The 18,905-nt window shown below is 39.1% G+C and overlaps 1 protein-coding gene across 2 annotated transcripts; it reads right to left on the reverse strand.

The window, feature by feature from the left end:
* Window positions 1–1,583: 1,583 nt before the first annotated feature.
* RB195_011638 (uncharacterized protein) lies at window positions 1,584–18,123 on the reverse strand (the record flags this gene model as incomplete). Of its 2 annotated transcripts, none has more annotated exons than XM_064193152.1 (44): window positions 1,584–1,683; window positions 1,740–1,960; window positions 2,061–2,180; window positions 2,244–2,427; window positions 2,488–2,690; window positions 2,896–3,013; window positions 3,078–3,267; window positions 3,332–3,489; window positions 3,555–3,663; window positions 4,636–4,828; window positions 4,897–5,067; window positions 5,642–5,814; window positions 5,902–5,989; window positions 6,347–6,463; window positions 6,546–6,680; window positions 6,791–6,865; window positions 7,029–7,168; window positions 7,240–7,357; window positions 7,444–7,571; window positions 7,694–7,795; window positions 8,214–8,342; window positions 8,602–8,774; window positions 8,859–9,007; window positions 9,246–9,343; window positions 9,399–9,481; window positions 9,986–10,098; window positions 10,180–10,261; window positions 10,549–10,701; window positions 10,766–10,911; window positions 12,348–12,476; window positions 13,070–13,155; window positions 13,214–13,331; window positions 13,391–13,498; window positions 13,555–13,674; window positions 14,551–14,703; window positions 14,774–14,938; window positions 15,008–15,071; window positions 15,331–15,434; window positions 15,538–15,648; window positions 15,745–15,881; window positions 16,002–16,100; window positions 16,180–16,231; window positions 16,424–16,544; window positions 18,038–18,123. In XM_064193152.1, 44 exons carry the CDS (start codon window positions 18,121–18,123, stop codon window positions 1,584–1,586), a joined length of 5,622 nt encoding a protein of 1,873 aa, XP_064050734.1. The 2 variants fall into 2 exon arrangements, with proteins under 2 accessions (XP_064050734.1, XP_064050735.1); XM_064193151.1 differs by having other exon boundaries at window positions 16,442–16,544; window positions 18,038–18,048.
* Window positions 18,124–18,905: the final 782 nt, after the last annotated feature.

The following is an 18,905-nucleotide window of genomic DNA, read 5'->3' on the forward strand; positions in this document are numbered from 1 at the left end:
TGGAGAGAGGGGTGATTCAGTCCGTTTCTTCTTAATTGCCGTAAAAAAGGCCCGGAAAATGCAGTGCGTGCACAGGGCTGGCGCGCTCCAGTCGAACTCGTTGTGGAAAATAGCGCGCCGGATCGTCCGGGCCGTTTTTTTACGGCAATTGGAAAGAAATGGGCGGAATCGCCCCCGCCTCCATAATCTACGACCCCGTATATGGATACTCCACCTAAAATCGGCACCGCCTCAGGTTCGTGGTATGCTGCCTTTAACTCTGAAACATCACATATCGGAAAATTCACAACTCAGGACCGTTAGTCAATTAAGGTAGTCTGAATATATTATAGAAACTGAACATATCATTGATATGATAGAAATTAGCCGACATTTTTTCATTTACAACGCCGCATTGGTGTCGTTGGGGGAGGGGGGTTGGGGCACTCAGTGGCGCCCTTATTTCCCGAAGCTTTAACTTACTTTTTTTTTCTTAGTAACTTAAGTTTACATGTCATAGATCCTCTAAGACTAATGCTTAGGGCTTAGAGGCCCGATTGATTCCGATTTATTTGATTATTTACTTCGAGAAATAAGGGCGTCACTGAATGACCCCCCAAGACAGACGTAAACCAGACAAACGGGGGACTGTGCGGTCATCGTTTGCACCTAAGATTATTGCTTTTCGTAATACAGGAAAAAAGACTATTCAAACAACGCAAAAACCGAAACAAAAAAAAACACAACAGCAGAGGCACTACTAACTAGTATGGGAAGCGCAATGACCCTGCAGATCAAAAAACAAACGTCATGAAAACGTTTCTTTCACCTGTCACTACTACCTTATCGTGGAAATCCGTCATTCGAGTTCAGAAAATTTTAGAGGCATTTTTGGTAAGTATTTTAAGGCCCAAAAATCAATAGAATGAGAAGTAACCAAAACCGTGAGAGAAACCAGAAACCAGAGGCACCCGTGACTCGTGCGGGGTTTGATCTACGCGACCATATCTCATCGTAATCACTCTCAGCACAGTAATTGTAACACCTTCATTTCAAATTTCGGTCTGAATCAGCTGCTCAGATAAGCACAACGATTTGGGCTCTTTTACGCTTGTTTCTTACGTGAGCACTTGGGAGATGGTTAAATTGTTCTTGACGAAGCGATACATTACAAATGTTTTGACTTTCCAGGTTCTAACGCAGACTAAGATACAAATACTTAAGCAGTAACAAAAAGATGTTAACAATCTGATTCTAGCTTCACATACATTATCGTTAAGATGTAAACTCGTGCTAAGATTCAACGAAAGTCGAACTTTTATGATACTGTGCTATTTGTGACTTTTTCTTTAACTTCGTAGTAATCAGTTATGAGTAGAAATTTGCTAATGGTATTTTTTTTCCTCGTTCATCGTAGATTTCCACTCCTATGACTCTTATTAGGCAATTAACCACATCCATATTAAGAGGATTCGAAACAATTATTGATTGTTAAGTACATATTCTACCATCTCTCTGCAAAAGAAACATGTATATATTTATTATATGGTAAAAAGTATTCAAATTTTTACAATGAGCAATGTTTTGTGAGCAATAAGTATTAGCTACGCGAGTGTAGATGTGAATATGTTTTGCATGATCTTTGGAAGATCCGACATATTTTCACAGACAAAGGCTTTGCCAACTGGTAGTGATGCTTGCAACCTGAAATGAAAAGATAGGAAAGAGTTTTCACTGCGTGATAGTGATAAAAGCCTTACCTAACAGCTTGCTGACCCAAAGATCCAATTAGTATCACAAATGAGCGGACGTTTTCATGTCTATTCATAACCTTGAGTAGATCTTTTGGAGATATTCCATATCTATCCAAATTAGCATCGGAAATGAGAACAACAAATCTTTCGTCGCAATCTTTCTCTTTGCTCAACGTTTTCATTGCATCATCGAGTCCTTCAACGGTGAAATCTCCGCTTGCACAAAACTAAACACAGAATACAGTGGTTTCCCTGTAGATCTGATTTTAAAATTGGACACATTCGAAATTAATTATGTAAATCTAGATCGAATCCGAAGAAAGTGACCTGGGTGTGAGCCAGCATTTGCTTCAATATGTCTAAACGTTCTTTATTGTTTTTCGGATAATGTCCTTTCGTAACGAATTCTATGCATGGACCGTCGCCTGAGTGTCCAACGATGTCGTACTTGAATGAAAAGAAAACACTATTGGAAGTTGGTGAGAAAAACAAAGAAATGAACAAACTTACGGTGATTTTATCGTGTTTTCCTTCGAAAGACGTCATAACCATCAACGCAGCCTCGAGAGATTTGTTGAGCCTTTGGTCGTAACCATTAAATCTATACATTGATCCTGATACGTCAAAACACAGACGCATTTTCTTTGGTTTTAGTTGCGGTGCTCCTAATTCAGGCAGCTTATCAATGCGACGCCTGAAATCAGTTGGTACATTAAATAGTTGTAATTCATAGAGAAATGGTTAGAACCAGTACTTGTAAATATTTCTCTCTCCGACAATTCCTTCAATAAGCTTTCCGTCATCAAGGTCACCGGAAGTTTGATGACGGGCCCATTGTCGTTCTTTTTCTTTCGCTTCTAGTTGTTCGATAATAGAGCGCAAAAGAGTAGAGTGCTTCTCGATTTTGTTCCATAGCGACATATATGCTTCACCATCGTATTCCGACATGGCTATTTCCTGTAGCGCTCGTACAATCAGAAAACTATCGACAAACATGTAAATTTGTCTACAGTCATGGCTGCATTTCTATATCCCCTGCCTATCGATTTTCGTCCCATCGATCGGCCAAGGTGGGCGCGCACCGAATTGGTGCAACATGAATGTATTTGCGTTCGTATGTTTTGCAAGTTGCAGAAGTATCACAAAACACAAATCAATATACCTTTAGCTTCTTTTGATATTCTGCTCTGGATATTTCTCTAGCTTTTTTGAGAATATGTTCAGGCACACGCTGTTTAGCGGAATCGGGCATCTGGTGCACATCATGTCCTGCATCAAGTCTTAAATGGGAAGAACCTTTTCGTCACACGAATATGCGGAAACCAAATTGGCAGATGTTATCACCTGAACGGTCCTCCAACACCTCCTAAGCCAGCAGTACTGTAGCCACCAGTTCCACCCATCCACTGATTACCACCATGATGCGGAGCATTGGACGGATCGAATTTGCCAATTTTCGGGTCGAGCAGTTTTGAAATATCGAATGCGTCAGGTTCACGTTCAAACTCTATCCGCAAATTTTGGTCCTCTGTTCCTAAAAATTTCCATTTTATCAGAAAAAACAGACAAATGCGAAAAGAACAATATGACCGAAGTACCTCCTACGAGATGATTCCATTCATTATATGATCTCCCAAGCGTAGTCGGAGACAGTTCAAAAGATCGCACTCCACCGTTTGTGTCAACAGTAAGCACCTTATCGTCACTATACGGAACTATTACAAATTGAGTTCGAGAGATTGTTGATATCCATGATCTAAAGTTTAAAAGATACAAAGATGCGCTTTTACGCCACAAACGCGTCACCAAATCGCAATTTACCCATGATAACTCTGATGCTTTGCACTCGGTACGGGAACATATTGAACGAGACCATTAACCGAATCAACAGCCTCCAGAAATCCCCCAACGTTGTGAACTCCATGCTTGGCTGTAAAAAAAGAGCACAAATTGAATCCATACCATACCGCTGCCAGTCAGCATTAGCTGTACAACAAAGTATGCAGTAATTACCTTCTACAAGTTTACCTAGTGTAAAGAATTAATTTCAGAGACAGGAGGTAACGAAAATACGATGAAAGAAAATCTCGTATAAAGAAGAAACAAAACAAAATGTGCATAGATGCAGAATTTGAGATAAAATTAATGCACGGAAAGAAAAGTGTACACTCGACAACGTCGCAAAAAAAAAAGTTTTTTTTTGTGATAGAAATGGAAACAAAAAGTCAACCTAGCCGCTGAAAAATGCAAAAGAGACTATCTAATTCTGTTTCTTGTCCCTTTTATTGGAAAAGTATTCCAGCAGCTGGAAAAACCAAATATTAGGCTTGAGATTAATCAACGTTAAATTCCAAGACAAAAAAAGAAAATGTAACATTGCTAACGTTGTACTGATAATGTTGAAATTTATGATATGTGAAGTCCAAAAAGTTCTTATTTGTTCCGAGGCCGCTGGGAATTTTAATGTCTCAATATGTTTGTTAGGCAATTGCACTGATTGCAGTTAGCCCTCAAGACCATAGATGCGATAGTCGGAGCCGGTGCTCTGACCCCCTTCACTATTGAGCGGTTGGGGAAAGGACCTCCTTCACTTCTAAACGGTTGGCGAAATTACCCCCTTCACTTTTAGGCGGCTATCGAAAGGACCTCCTTCACTTGAGCCACACCCCATGAATTGGACCCCCTTCACCTGAGGAGAGTCCAGCTTCTCCCTATCGCACCTATGCTCAAGACCCTACATTTGCAAGCAAGTTATAAACTATATCAAGAACGCAATTTATTATTTTTTGAAAAATATAAGGGTGAATAACACATTAACTCACAAAAACTAATGAAATTTGCCAAACAAACGGCAGCTTTTAAAAAATGTAGATGAAACATGCGAATAAAAGTACCAATTCACCTTCTTTGAGAGCGTCTTTCGGCACATTCCAATTCGGTTGCGCCCTCACCACAACACCATCTCGCATTATTACGAAATTCCGTTGGGGATTGACAAATTTCTTAGTCTCCTCATCTGACAAGTAATGTGGACGACGAATATCGACTACGTCAGAAAGTTTGTGACGAGCGCTTCCAAGAACTTCTTTGGAGTCCTAAATGTGCTCTCTGAAGTTATGACCAAATCAAATGTTAGAAATGAAATTTTAACAGACTGACGTACCAGTGACAATGGAAATCCACTTTTTAAGAAGTAGAAATTTTCGTCAGAGAGGTGAACGGAGTTTTCGTGTACACAAATGCCATCGATATCAATAGGAGTCGTAAAGTTGGTAGAAATAGACTGCAGTTTCCAGGTGTTCCCTTCACGGAAAAGAAACCCATAACTTCCGTTCTGAATTATAAACACCATATTTTTCTATGAAAGGCCAAAGACACCGAGGAAATTTGAGAATAAGGAGCATAATAAGCAGATGTTCGTTTCCCCAAAATCTAGCATTGTTTTCACGTGAATCCCATCCTGTAATTCTTCGACGTCAACAATGCTTGACTACTGCAGTATCTTACAAGGATTTAACAGCCTGTATAAATACAAATGTACATCCATATCTTCTATACAATTTTTTTCAATCACACCTCTACATCTTTCAAAAACTAGAATTTCGGATCTACACCTTTTAACTTTTATTTTTATTTTTATTTAAGTTCCCTTGCATGCCTCTTTGAAACCTTAATATGTTGCAGTTAACAGAGAACAACGCCTGCAACTCAATTATCGAGCAAAATTCAAAATGGCAGTGCCAGAATACGTTGCTAAAGGGAATGTGGCTGTGGAGTGTTCTTTAACAGTGAATTAGGCTATCATTCAATTTTTTCATGACAGAAAAAGCACTAAGTTACGTTGCAGCATTCTAGATTTACATAAAGATCTTAGTGTTTTTTCCTAAACAAAAACATAAACATGTTACCTTTTGTTTGACAACGTATCTATCTTCTTGGAGAAGAAAGACGTTAGAGATTTCTTCTTTCAGATTCATCAGCGTAACAAATCCGTCCTCCTTGATAACAAATAGTTGTTTCCCATCACGAGCAAAAAGAGTAGAAGCTCCACGAACCAAACGATACTCGCTACTATTCAAAACTGAAAGTTAGGACAATCGAAACGCCTCGATAATTTACTCCTGATGTTCGCAAACCATACGTGTAGAATATAAATGCACAAACTAACTTTTAGCAAGGCTGTCGAACGCAGAGGATCCTAGATTTATGTGCTGGATTAGATCCCTTTTCAAATCCACTATACACATCGAATTCGTCTGAAATAGAAAAACATTGGTAGAAGAAGTGATGAGGTTTAATTGTAGCTATACACAGTCCTTTAAGCGAAAAAAAAATAAGCAAGGGAAACAGGAAAATACTGCATAAAACGTAAACTCTAAGTGTGAATGGATCACTTCTTTTAACCAAAAAAGTCTTAGAAAATCTTTACCTGAAACTATTGCCTACCTATCCTGGGTGATTTCTCGCTCGAAAAACCTATGAATACATATTATTTCGAAACTAATAAATAAAGGGCAAAACTGCATTCTTCGTCATTCTTTTTCTAAGTTAATGTCCTTATGAGTGTTGCAACTTGAAATAACAGTAGTGATAAAAAATAAGAAGAAACTTACAACTTCCTCGTGAACCAGAATTTTCTCGTTTCCGCAGGTCGAAAGTGTTAGTCTTGGTTGATACTTCAGCAAATGCCGCAGAGACTTGAACATTGGAGAAATATCCACCTCGTGAACCTGATAACAGATTTCCCATAGGATTTCTCCCCTAACATGCGTATATTCTCTGAAAGACTTTTCTTTTCAGTTCTATCCGCACCTGGTTCGCTTCATTCAGATCTCTCATAAGGTACAGGCGAGGAGGATTCACAGTAGCCACTACTAGAGTGTTACCAACTACAAGTCCATCAGAACAAATATTCACATCCAGCATAGGAATCTGCCATGCACAATCCTGAATAAGAAAAAAACCAGTCTACATCTCTATAAACGAAGCCGCACAAAAATGTAAATGACGGTGAAGTCAGACAAGAAAGCACAGTTTAAAAAGAAACACTAGCTTGCCTGTTCCGTGAATTGTTTAGTTCGCATGTGCTCCTTAACTAATTTCAGCGACTTATACTTCATGGGAATATCGTCCTAAACAATACACATTACAAATGGGGAGATTTCGCCGTTCAGTCGCTTGTCATTACATGAATCATTACTCTCATTATTTGAAATCTTAAATAGTGATGCTCCTAATCAATGATCAATTTTTGCCTCAAAAACCCATACAAAATAAAATAAATACGGATGCTACCTTCACAATCAGATGAGCTTCATTTGTGTTCACTTCCACAGAAACACCACTACTATCAAGTCCCCAAACTCCAACCGGAGAAGATGGATCGATGGGAAATCGATGAGAGAGGAAAATCCGTTTAGATAGCTCTTCAATACCTGCAGAAAGTCACATATATAAAGACAAACAAGTACACGACACGCAGGATAAACATATAAAGTAACTCAACCGAAAGGAACCCCATGTTTTTGGAAGACTTCTTGGATCAACTTTACGGCATCAGTTGAAAAGGAGTCGAAATCGAATACATTTCTGATGGCTGCAGTGATGGAGTCTTCGGGAAATTTCTTCAAAGAAATGAATAGAGAGATAAATTCAAAGAGACATAAACTCAAAGAGATAAATTTAATTCTCGATTGTGTAGTAAACTTACATTAATGTGCTTTGCAATATTAACCAATTCTCTTATAGAGTAAGGATACTGCAGTACTCCATCATTAACCATTTCTCGAAGTTCCGTGAACGCTGCCATAAGTTTCAGCAGAGTAGCGTTTTCAACATCTGAAAATGCTTAGGCTGCTAAACATGCGACGGTTTAAACAAGACAACTTATCACAAACAAAGTCGCCTTTTAATGGCAGCCGAACATCGACTGAAGCGAAGAATAGTGGAACTTTTCTTACCCGGTGCATACTTCTTAAGCATATCGAGTTCACTTTCCCGACTAGGGTTATCGACCATGTGCACAGAGAACAAATCACCAAGTACACCAAACAAATCGTTTCCTTAAGAAATTAGAATAAATACTGAGTATTGTTCAAATAAATTTAAAAAAAAATAACATAAGCAAAGGTTGTGTATTAGTAAAATTTTGAAACATAGTAAACGTTCATGCATCAAGTCAGAGTAAGATCACTGTCATGCGTTAATTAACTGCTCCCTTAACTCAATACTCAGATCGATGGCACCAAGTACTATCATTTACAGCGTAACTATTAAACCGAAAATATTTACAGTTCAAAAATGGAAGTTGTAATGCTGTGAATGAGAGCAGTGTTAATAGTCGAAAAGTTAGTGACATTGTGCTAAAAAAAAAAAACGCACCTTGTGACGTACTTCATACACAGTACTTCAGTACAGTGCTTTATTGAAAAAAAAACGTCGAAAGAAAAAAACAGGAATTCGGAAGGAGCAGAAGCTTACCGAGAAATGGAAATCCAGGTCGATTAGCTAGCATGATTATACGAAAGTCGGGATGTAGTATTATACTTCGATCACGCGGAGGAGCAGAAGCTGGCTGTATCCGCCTACCATCGCCAAGTAGGAGAGTCCCTGGAACAGCGTCCACTACATTAGAAAGCCCAGTCGAAAATTAAAATCTTAGTATTGAAAAGAAAACGTCTAGGCACTTCTAGCTTCCGTGAACTTTTAAGTGAATTCCTAGCTTCTAAGAAAGTGTTAAACGCTACCCGTTAAATAAATGGTGAAACGTCATCCATTAATTCAATCCAAGTTAGCGCTGATGATCGAATAGGCTTAGTAGTACATAGAAATTGAGAAGCCCTAATGCAGAACAGTAACAGTCACGAACCTGAGTCTAGAAGACTTTTGAAGAAAGCAACAACATGAAGAGGAGCCTTGTCAGCTTCGTCCACAACAAGAACGTGTCCATCTCTTGCAGCACGAACTAAGGCAGAGTCCTCGTATCGTAAAACTCCATTTTCGACAGTCGTCTGCATGGTAAGTGATTCTACTGTAGTATCTCTGAATTGAGAAAAAAAATTATAAAACAACTACTAAGACAACATAAAACGTGAAGCAAATTGAAAACGTTTCATAACTGATCACCTATGAAGCTGCATGTAGTGACGGGGCCTCTGAATCAAATGAAGGAATCGATCTGTTATCTTATTTTTTCCTACTCCTTGGTTTCCAATAAGCAGAAGGTGAGCACCCAATCTCATATCACGTGCCATATTCCGAATTATGCTCATGTGCTGTAAAAAAATTCTATCAAAAAATATTTCAAAACGTTTGAATGGGCTTCTTATTTTGCTCTGTTCATCTATTTTACTCAGATTGTTGTTCTTCCTGTTGAAATTATTCGTCAACTTTTCCGAAGTTATAGTAGGCTTTAAAAAAAGCTATGCTGTGAAAAAATATATACAAGCGCTTTCTCTTCTAAGCTGTGCTACGACAATGTTCACTGGAGCGGAAAAAACCCCGAAAACATACTTGATCATTGTCGTAGAAAAGAACATCCGGTATCAGCGCCTCATTCCTATCTTGTACACTGTGCTGGCTCAGAAGAAACGATACATCATCGGAAAACTCTGCAACAATTATGCAGTAATGATTGCTCAATTTAAGAAAAACAAGTTTGCATACCTGTAGATGTGGCAGAATCCGCTGCAAAGCCAGCTTTATCCAGTTCAGCGTAAAATGATAAACGCGTAACAGACGGAAGAAATCTAAAGAATAAATGATGGCAGAGAATGACACGGCAGAGTTAGAGAGTATAAGAAGTCTGAGGTAGTAGGGAACTTTGCGGACGAAATTGGACTGTCGAACTCTAACAAAGAAAATTCTTAACATATCGTCCACTATGTGACTAAATGAAACTAAATAAACTAAATGAACTAAACTAAATGAAACTACATAGAGAAAAACTGCAAGCTCGTGCATTTTGCAGATAAAACTCGCGCAGGTTCAGAACAACGGGTTTAAATTAACTATAGAAGCTCGTTACGCGTTACTTCAGTCACATCGTTCAGATTAAGAGTAAGTGAATTACAAACACAAAAGACGAGGTGGAAACACTTATAGGATTATAAGAGCATAGGAATGTAAAGCATGTGTTTACACATATTCTTTTAGGAACTTCTTAGTTCAAGATAATTAACAACAGAGGCCGACCCCTTTCATCCAATAGCCTTTGATAGAAAAAGGGAACAAAAAAGTTTTGAAAACGATACTTTGCAAGTGAAGCGTTCTCCACGAGGCCTCTTAATTCGCCGGGGTGCAAACAATCCCGCTTGACAATGTGGATGAGCTTTCGCATTGATAACGAAAGAGCAACACCTCTTAGCTGAAAGCGAAAAGAAATTAGATTAGAGGAAAAAAGGCTATGCAACAGAAAAAAGTACAACAGAGAAAAGTACCAACAAACCCCAGCGTCACTGGATGACCTCAGCCTTTCGACGAAGTTAATTAGCTTTCGTGTTGTTTCAGCTGCCCCAGGTGGAACCATCCTTTAAAAGGTTACGGACTTCATAAAATAAAATTAAAGAATAAATTAAATTAATTCATAAATAAAGTGAAACATTATTTTCTCATTGCTGCTGCTATTCATACAGTTCGAAATAGAAGTTCGAGCACAAACAGCTAATTACTTTCTTCTTAAAACACACACATAATCAAATAATATCAGATATGATAGATAATTCTCAATCACAACGCCTGCATACTTTTATAAAAGCAATTCAAAACTCAAATATGTTCGAGGAAAAAAAAAGACGAATTCAATAAGCAAACTTACTCGTTAATGATGCAGCATTGTTCTTCGTTGGTCAACTTCTGCAACTGAAGGAAAGGCATGAGACTCATGACAGATTCCTTCAACCACACATTCTCCGCAGATGTATCACCAATAAGTACGAGCCGGAATGATCTCGGTATACGAAATACTCCTCTTAAAATAGTCGAAGAAAATTGTTGAAAGTATTTTGAAACTTTACAATTAACTCCATTCTTACCTTGAACTGAGGAGGGCTTCATCATACCCGGTCCTTTCTTGAATATTGCGAAACTCTTCTTCTCCAACCATACGGCTTCCATCCGGAAGGAATAACAATCGATGATGGCAAAGTGTTCCCAATGACTCAAGCGTACTCCAATGAACCTGTTTTCGAAGATATCATTATCATATTGCTACTGAAGATCCTATTTCATTGCCCCTATCAGCTAGAGAAAACTATTGAAAATTAACCCATTTAACAACTTATCAAACTTGACGGGAAGGCGCAAACCGAACCAAATATTTGGAATTGAATTGAATTAGACAATAACAATTTTTTAAATCACAACTAGGCCTGTTTCGCATCTATATCTGCACGAGAAATAAAGAGGTTATGCAAGCTTTAACCCGAGACTCATCAGTAGCCAGAAGTGACATCGAATAATGATGCATTAGCATACTGGTTATTTAAAGTAGGTTATTTAAAATATGTATTAGTTCAGTTTCACATTATAGTTGGGTCAGAACGACATGACGCACGGTGCATTTGCGTACGCGCTCAAAACGGCGCGGTGGAGACAGTATCTGGGACCGAAGTAGGACAATCACAAACTGCAGCGATGGGTTGTGCCAGCAAGGGCTTCACCAGTCGTCTTCTAGTCGCTATGCTTCACCGAATCGCCTTGAGCGGAACCGCGTACGCAATTGCACCGTGCTTCATGTCGTTTTGACCCTACCACAGATATTCACAAATACGACATCACAGAGACTGTCTAAGTCGAAAACGTAACACGAAAAAAGCTATGACAAAATGAATAGAAAAAAAAGAACGAAAAATCAGAACAGGGAAGGAAAATCGAATCTAAACCCAGAACATGATGACATAGAAGTTAAATATGTGCTGTGTAATACCACAGCAACACAGTAATAAGAAAGCAGGAATTATTGTTGTATAGTATAATGTTAAATATAGAAAAGGATAAAACGATATATTGCTATCCACAGAAAAGGGGAAGATAAGGCCGATCCCGAGCACCAGTACTTAGGCGAAAGTTGTAGTTTCGAGGAGTGGAAGTCAATACGCAGAGAAAATCAATTCACGTAGTTTTGCAAATCTTTGCAGTTTTTGAGCGTGTTTTGAATTAATAACTAATATACTAATGACTAGCTAACTAATAGTGAACACATCATAACAAGATAGCGTAGATATAAGCTGTAATATAAAGAAATAAGCAGTTTCAAGGTGTCCTACAAAGTATTGAAAGGTAGCACAAGCTATTCTACGTATTTCCACGAGTAAAACATCAACCTTAACTTAAGATACATAACCTGTATTGACAGGAAAGATTTGCCCATAAATTAAAGGCTCTATTCTATCATCTGTCAAATACAGGCACTATTGCTAGAGGTGAACATCCTCAAGGTTGACGGATAATATTTGCTTTGAGAACACTATTTGGTTTTTAAGGTTAGCGTGATATGTTTGCCCTTTCAAATAGAAAAATCTGAACTGAGCAACTGGCTAAAAAGGGCATAATTGTGTGCGATATATAGATATATATATATATATATATATATACATATACTTGTTATACGCCTACCTTCTCCACCCCATCAAGCACGCAAACATCTCCTCTCTTTGCAGCTGCAACAAGTTGACTGTCTTCCCACAAAGTATCTCCACTGTCTAGCATTCGACGACGTTGGAACAATTCACGGGAGTTCATATCCTGAGGAACAACTCCAACTAAAAAGAATTTATCAAGGAGGGATTAAAATAACTTTGAATGATACTCTAATTTACCACTATTACATCTTCTTTCGAAAAACACCGGTCATCCAACAAGCAAAACTTTAACAACCAGCAATATCCGAGAAAATTCAAATTTAGCTGACTTTCTTCGGCATCTAACCCCCTAACAGATCAAAATTCTGGTGATTTCGAATACTCGAATAATGCTCGATTTCGCCACTATTGTAACTGGTGGACGTCAGTATTCTATAGCATAGATAGCCGAACAAGAGAAGTTCTCAAAATAGATGACCAGTTGGCGAAAGCTAAACTATCTCCCGCTGTTCTGGATAACCAGGGTTTTCAGAAGTTTTGGCAAGTACTAGATTATTGTAACTCTCCATGTGAAGATCAAGTTTGGCGCTGATTGGTAAAAATGGATGTAAATTCCGTCAACAGTAGTACAGAAAAACAAATGTTCTTCCATTTTCTTGGAAAATGAAGATAAAGAAAAAATCAGAAAAATGCCACTATGCTCTGACAGAAGTGATGGGAACAACCTAATTTAAATTCTTAAGTAAGGTTCCTTACTTGATAGAGGACCATTGTATCGGTGGTGAAACCTAATCGAGCAGCCAACTCTCCAACGAGCTTCGTTTTTCCGGATCCTTTGTTACCTTCAGAAATTTTCAATTAATACATATACTTTCACGCAAAAACATTTTGAAGGAGCACCGATGAGGGCAAAGTCTCCTTGAGAATGAGCGATTGCAAGATTAGCAAGCAGAGTTTCGTGCTGTGGTGTGGAAACAAAGTCGCGTTCTTCAGAACATGATGGTTTAGTCACATCTGTCTGAAAACGCCAACTATAATCGAAGGAAGCGAAATAACATGTCCGAATGTGAATTGTACAGTGAACGTTAATCGATTCCCCGACTGTTCAATCCAGATATCTGCTTTTCTTGTTTCGTTGTCAACCATCTCTACAGAAGCTATGACTGAAGAAGGCGGAGGCGTTCTCTGAAATTTGTATTAAAGCATAGAACCTTTAACACTTTAACATAGAAAAGAAGAACCTCACTGATGAATTTCTTTACGAAATCCTCTACAAGCCTTGTTTGATACTCCTTAAACATACTCCTGCACGGATACACAAGGTCGAACATATTCACAGCGGAATACAGAGGATTGATATTCTAAATATTCTTAATATTCTTGAAAAACCTGGAAAGGTGGCAATTTTTGCAATGTAGAATTCATCAGGACACTTTTTACTACAGCTCTCGTCGCAAAAATCCAAAGAAAATAAGCGCAACTAGGCTGCTTTCCCCCGCATCACCCACTTGAACTTACTTGGATTTAGATGACCATGGAATGGTATGCAGCATTATATTGGTCACCTTGACTCAAAAGCAATTTATAGTAGGGTCAAAACGAGATGAAACTCGATGCAGTTGCATAAGCGGCCACACTTGGAGCGACGCAGACATAGCTGTTGGAATATCGCGAACCGCAGTAATGAGAGGTGCTAGAAAGGGTCCTCCGTCAATAATATCCGTTATTTTCCACCGCATTGATTTGATTGCAGCCGCTTACGCAACTGCGCCGTGGTTCATGTCGTTTTGACTATACACCCGGATTTTCAATCAGCAAATCAGTCGCAATGTGATTCTAGTTCATTACATTTCACTAAATCCCCTTCTAGAAAACTTTGTTGGAGGGGGGCACTTAACTGTGTGCTTACCTCTAGAAGCTCAATCTTCCCTTTTTCTTTTCGTAACTTTAGCTTACATGTTGTAGATCCTCTAAGACTAATGCATATGTTTTAGGCCCCTCCCCAACTACACTTCACCCAATGCCCTCCATAATTTGCTGCAAAACATCCATGTAACGAAGGCAGTTATATCAATTATATTATATCCTGCAATCTGCTACGAGATTAATACAACAAAATAATTACACCAGATATTAAATACATCGGTTAAATAAATTATTTTAATAGGAACGAAAGTGCATATAATTTACGTTATTGCAATTACTGGAACAGTAAGATAATCATCACGTAAACGCACCCATATCCGCATAATCCTCGGGAGAAGCTCCATTGAAACACGAGGAATGCCAAGTTCGGATTGTGAGTTAATAGCGTAGATCATTGAAATCAAGTCACTTATCGAATTTGAGGATACATTAGGGGCTAATCCGCTGCATAGACGACGAGTACTCTAAATCAAAACGAATCGTCGATGTTAAGAATGTTATTTTGGATGATCACTGAAGCGATAATCTCGAAACCTCGAACGAAGGCTCTGGTACGGTACGACACTGAAATCTTGACCGAAGAGGAGGATCGAGTGAATTTCCAGGAAATTTAGGAACGGGTAAACCGAGAGCAATAACATGAAAACGTTCAGATACCCGTTCAATACCCATAGCACGGAGTTGATCTGGTGTGTAGTTCTAAGAAGTATCGATAAGTTGATGTAAAAAAAAATCTTATAGATCATCAAAAAAACAGGAAAACCTCACATTTTTTAACTTATCATACTTATCGTGATGCATGAGGTAACGTCCATCGTCAAGTTGCATTTCCCTATAACAATTATTCACTTTACAAGCTTCTAGAAATCCAGGACATCCAAACGTCTATTCCAGAATCCATTTAGTGATGGGAACCAGTTCTTTTTTTTCGGGTCCAACTTAAACCACCACAAAACATAGTCATTTTCTGATTTTAATGTTTCAAAAAATGTTGGAGTACAATACTCCCAATCTCGAAAATCTTATCAAAATCTCTTATCAAAACTAGAAAAGATTCAGGATAACCAAGTTTTTGCATAACTATGAACAACCTGTTCTCTAAAAGATTATTCAGAATTGGTAAGACATTCCGCTCTGCTTTTTCGACTCCGTCTATCACCAAAACACGTCCTTGCAACGCTGCTCGAACTGCGCACTGAAAGACACGCAAGGAAATTCTAGAAGGCTTAAGGCTCCACACTGATATTTGGATGGATTCATAGAATCAGGAAGAAAAACACTAGCTGTGTAGAACCTACCAGATCAGTGTAGAAAGCAGTACCGCCTCTAATCTCTCTACGTTGTTTGATATCAGCTTCAGTGGTGTCACGTGTCACAGCAAGATATTCATACTCACGGTTGCACAATTCCTGATAATAGGATCGTTTCAAAGAGAATGGAGACATGGAAGATTTTCGAACGAATGAATGAAAATGAAAGCCACATAAAAGAGCTATAACACTTACGAGGTATTCTAAGGCAATGTTTGTTCGCGAGGAGCCAGGGACACCCATCAAAAAAGTATCCTGGCCTAAAATCTCTTTTTGCAGCAGCCATTTTAAATGTGTGAGAATCTCGTTGTTGGAAGAACGTATTCCAGAACCTTGAAATTACCAAACGTGATGCCTTGCTTCAACAACTTCTCATGTTATACCACACTAATAGAATCTGTAAAAATTTGACACTCAAATGTCCTAAAGGTAGCGAAACAACAGGAACTAACCACCAACTCGTGCAGGAACGAACTCGGGTCGAACTGCTCCAGCAACAGGAAGCCGTACTGATCCAATTTTCAACACTAACTTGCTAACATCTTTATCACCTTAAAGCTTTTTTGACACTTCTAAGTATAAAAGGCTTCAAAAAATGCTGATATATACAAGGCAACAGCACATCCATACCTGACAAAAAACGTCTTGACAGATTTGAGATCATCGTAAGTGCAATGGGCTTCTAAACAGGAAGGAAAAACTTTGAGCCGCGAAGAGAAGTTATTTTGTCAAGTACCTTGTGAGCAGAAGTAGTTACGACAAGAGAATGAAAAATTTACTCCAAATTGATGCCTGGAGAAGTGGTTTGCCGGCCCATTAACTAGAATAGAAATAATAATAATGGGACAAAGTTGCACTGGTACCAAAAGAAGACCCAATGTCCATGTGTTACATAAATATGGCTACCATAAATAAGAGTACAGGTTGCAGATGTTGTTCCAGTGGCCGGGTCGGGGAGGGCCGCATTAGGGCACAGAAACTTCACACCGTCAGTTCTAGAGGTAATCAATGAGAAATATTGACTATCAGAATCAGATTGGACTAGAATAACAGAGAAAATAAGGCAAGAACTTTGTTCTGAACACTTATTTCGCCTCCATGGTAAGATTTAAAAAATATGTAAAAAAAAAGACTACTCTCAAAGGCTTGTCACTCGTCGACAGAGAGTTGGCTAGTTTTAACCTCAAAAATATCCATGTTCGACTGTCCTCGAAGTTTGGCATGCCGAAGACGTAGCTTTTTATCGATTTGCTTGAACTGTATATTTAAAGATCAGTACCAATCTAGGCTACAGCTCAAGCAAATCAATAAAAATTCAACCTCAAAAGTCTCTTGAAAGTCCTTTTTATCAATTGCGGAACAATAGTAGTTTGGAGAAGTGCGTTTATTTCTCTCGCTTGACAAGTGCGTGATGCAAATGCGTTTCATTTCTTTATTTCATTTATTTCCGGATACAACTGGTTACACTTCTCTTAAAATGTCCTTCTTCCCAGATTATTATCAGCTATTTCAATAAAACTCATGTAGTACTATTTCCATGGTTTTGCATAACGTGTAAAGAAGATTGAATTGAACTAACTTTTTGTTGTCATTGAAAACCTTCTGGCTGAGCGAGTGCGAGTAAACGGTACTCCTTTCTACCATCCCCATGAATTCGTCTCCGTTTCATTCGAATTCAAAAATGCTCCTACATTTTAATGAAACCAGCAATTTCTTGAGAAAATTAATTGGAATTTCCACACATTAAAGTGCATATTGGAATTTTTGAGTGCTGAACTCTTCCGGATCACTCTGATTACGATGCGGCTTCTGTGGCTGGAGAGTGCACCGACCAATGAAGAATTTGACGAATGGCTCACTGGTCGTGGATTGCTATGGAGGGAGCGACCTTAGGAAAAATGTAGTTGGGGGTGGAGAAGGGGGCACACAGAGGCGGCCTTACTTCTCGACGCTCTAACTTACTTTCTTCTCCTAGTAACTTTAGTTTACATGTCATAGATCCCTCTAAGACTAATGGTTAGGGCTTAGGTCCTCGATTGATCTGATTATTTACTTCGGGAAATAAAGGCTCCACTCAGTGCCCTCCCCCAACTACATTTTACCCGCGACCGTGTCCCACCCGTGGAAATCCCCGTAAAGTTAAGAAGCAGGCGAACGATGAAGACACGCGCTGGAAGTTCGATTGTCAATCTAAGGTAATTATGCTAATCAATGTAATCAGTAACCAAACTTATTCAGTGGCTCAGACTTTAAGGAACCTACCTGGGTATCCACTACCACTTTTTGGGGGTTGCCCCCCTCCAACTACCTTTTCCCTGACAAAAAACTTTGAGCCACCCTTGCAGCAAAATAAACTGCGAAAGCAACGGAGAAGGATTTTACTAAGATTGCATAATTTTCATCATGAACTAGCACAGCACAAGAAACGGAGAACAGCAAAAAAATTCGAAGAATTTATGGACAGCACCGAAAAAGTAACGCGTCATACCGGATCAACATAATCGACGACTGTATGGCGATTGGACTGGTACTCGAACCTTGTACTAATTTAGAAGCTTTTGCCAGAGACTTCATGACCGACAGCTTATGGAGTGCTCAGTTCGGCAGTATCCTTGAACAGAAAGAAACAGATTTGTAAGCGTTCAAATTATAAACGAAAACATTCGTCTTACGTCTGACGGCAACGAAGAGAACTCAGGTGTAGAAATTGCTCAGGTTCAACCATTCCCCATTCCGTTTTAAAAGGACTCTAAAAGAAATCGAATTCAGTGCGGGAAACAGTAAATAAACCAATATGAGGAACTTATACAAACTAAAGTTATTTTATGCCTCACCAAATCGGGGTTGAAAAAATGATGTTCAGTAGGTTTTCAACTGGCTGTCTGTGCAATGCACTTTCGAGAGATGCAAAAGGGAAAGAGGGAAGAGCGGTTCTTCTCGAGCGTTGCGACGAACGCGTCGCGTCCGTCCAGTTGAACACATCCGGGGCGACTGTACACTCTAGCGACCAACTTCCGATCTCTGTAGTGCGTCGACGTACCTACAACAGAGCTGTGCACGGTATAACTCTCTCGTTTAACGTCGTCCTGTTGCTGAAAGCCACCCATTGGGTGGGTTATTGTGATACGCTGCAGTCCTCTGCTAAACGGTCAAGATCCGCAATCAACTCCCGATCTCGTGGCTTTATACGTAGCCGCTTATAGTAGGGGTCAAGACGACATGAAGCACGGTGCAGTTGCGTAAGCCGTTGCGCTCAAAATGTCGTTGTGAAGATGGTGGTTGGAATCGAGGTGGGACCATCGCGAACTGCTGCAATGAACCGGTGATAGCAGGGTCCTCACGCGCTGCGCTTCGCC

Source organism: Necator americanus, chromosome III (genome assembly GCF_031761385.1).
Source record: "Necator americanus strain Aroian chromosome III, whole genome shotgun sequence".
In the NCBI taxonomy this organism is placed as follows: Eukaryota; Metazoa; Nematoda; class Chromadorea; order Rhabditida; family Ancylostomatidae; genus Necator; species Necator americanus.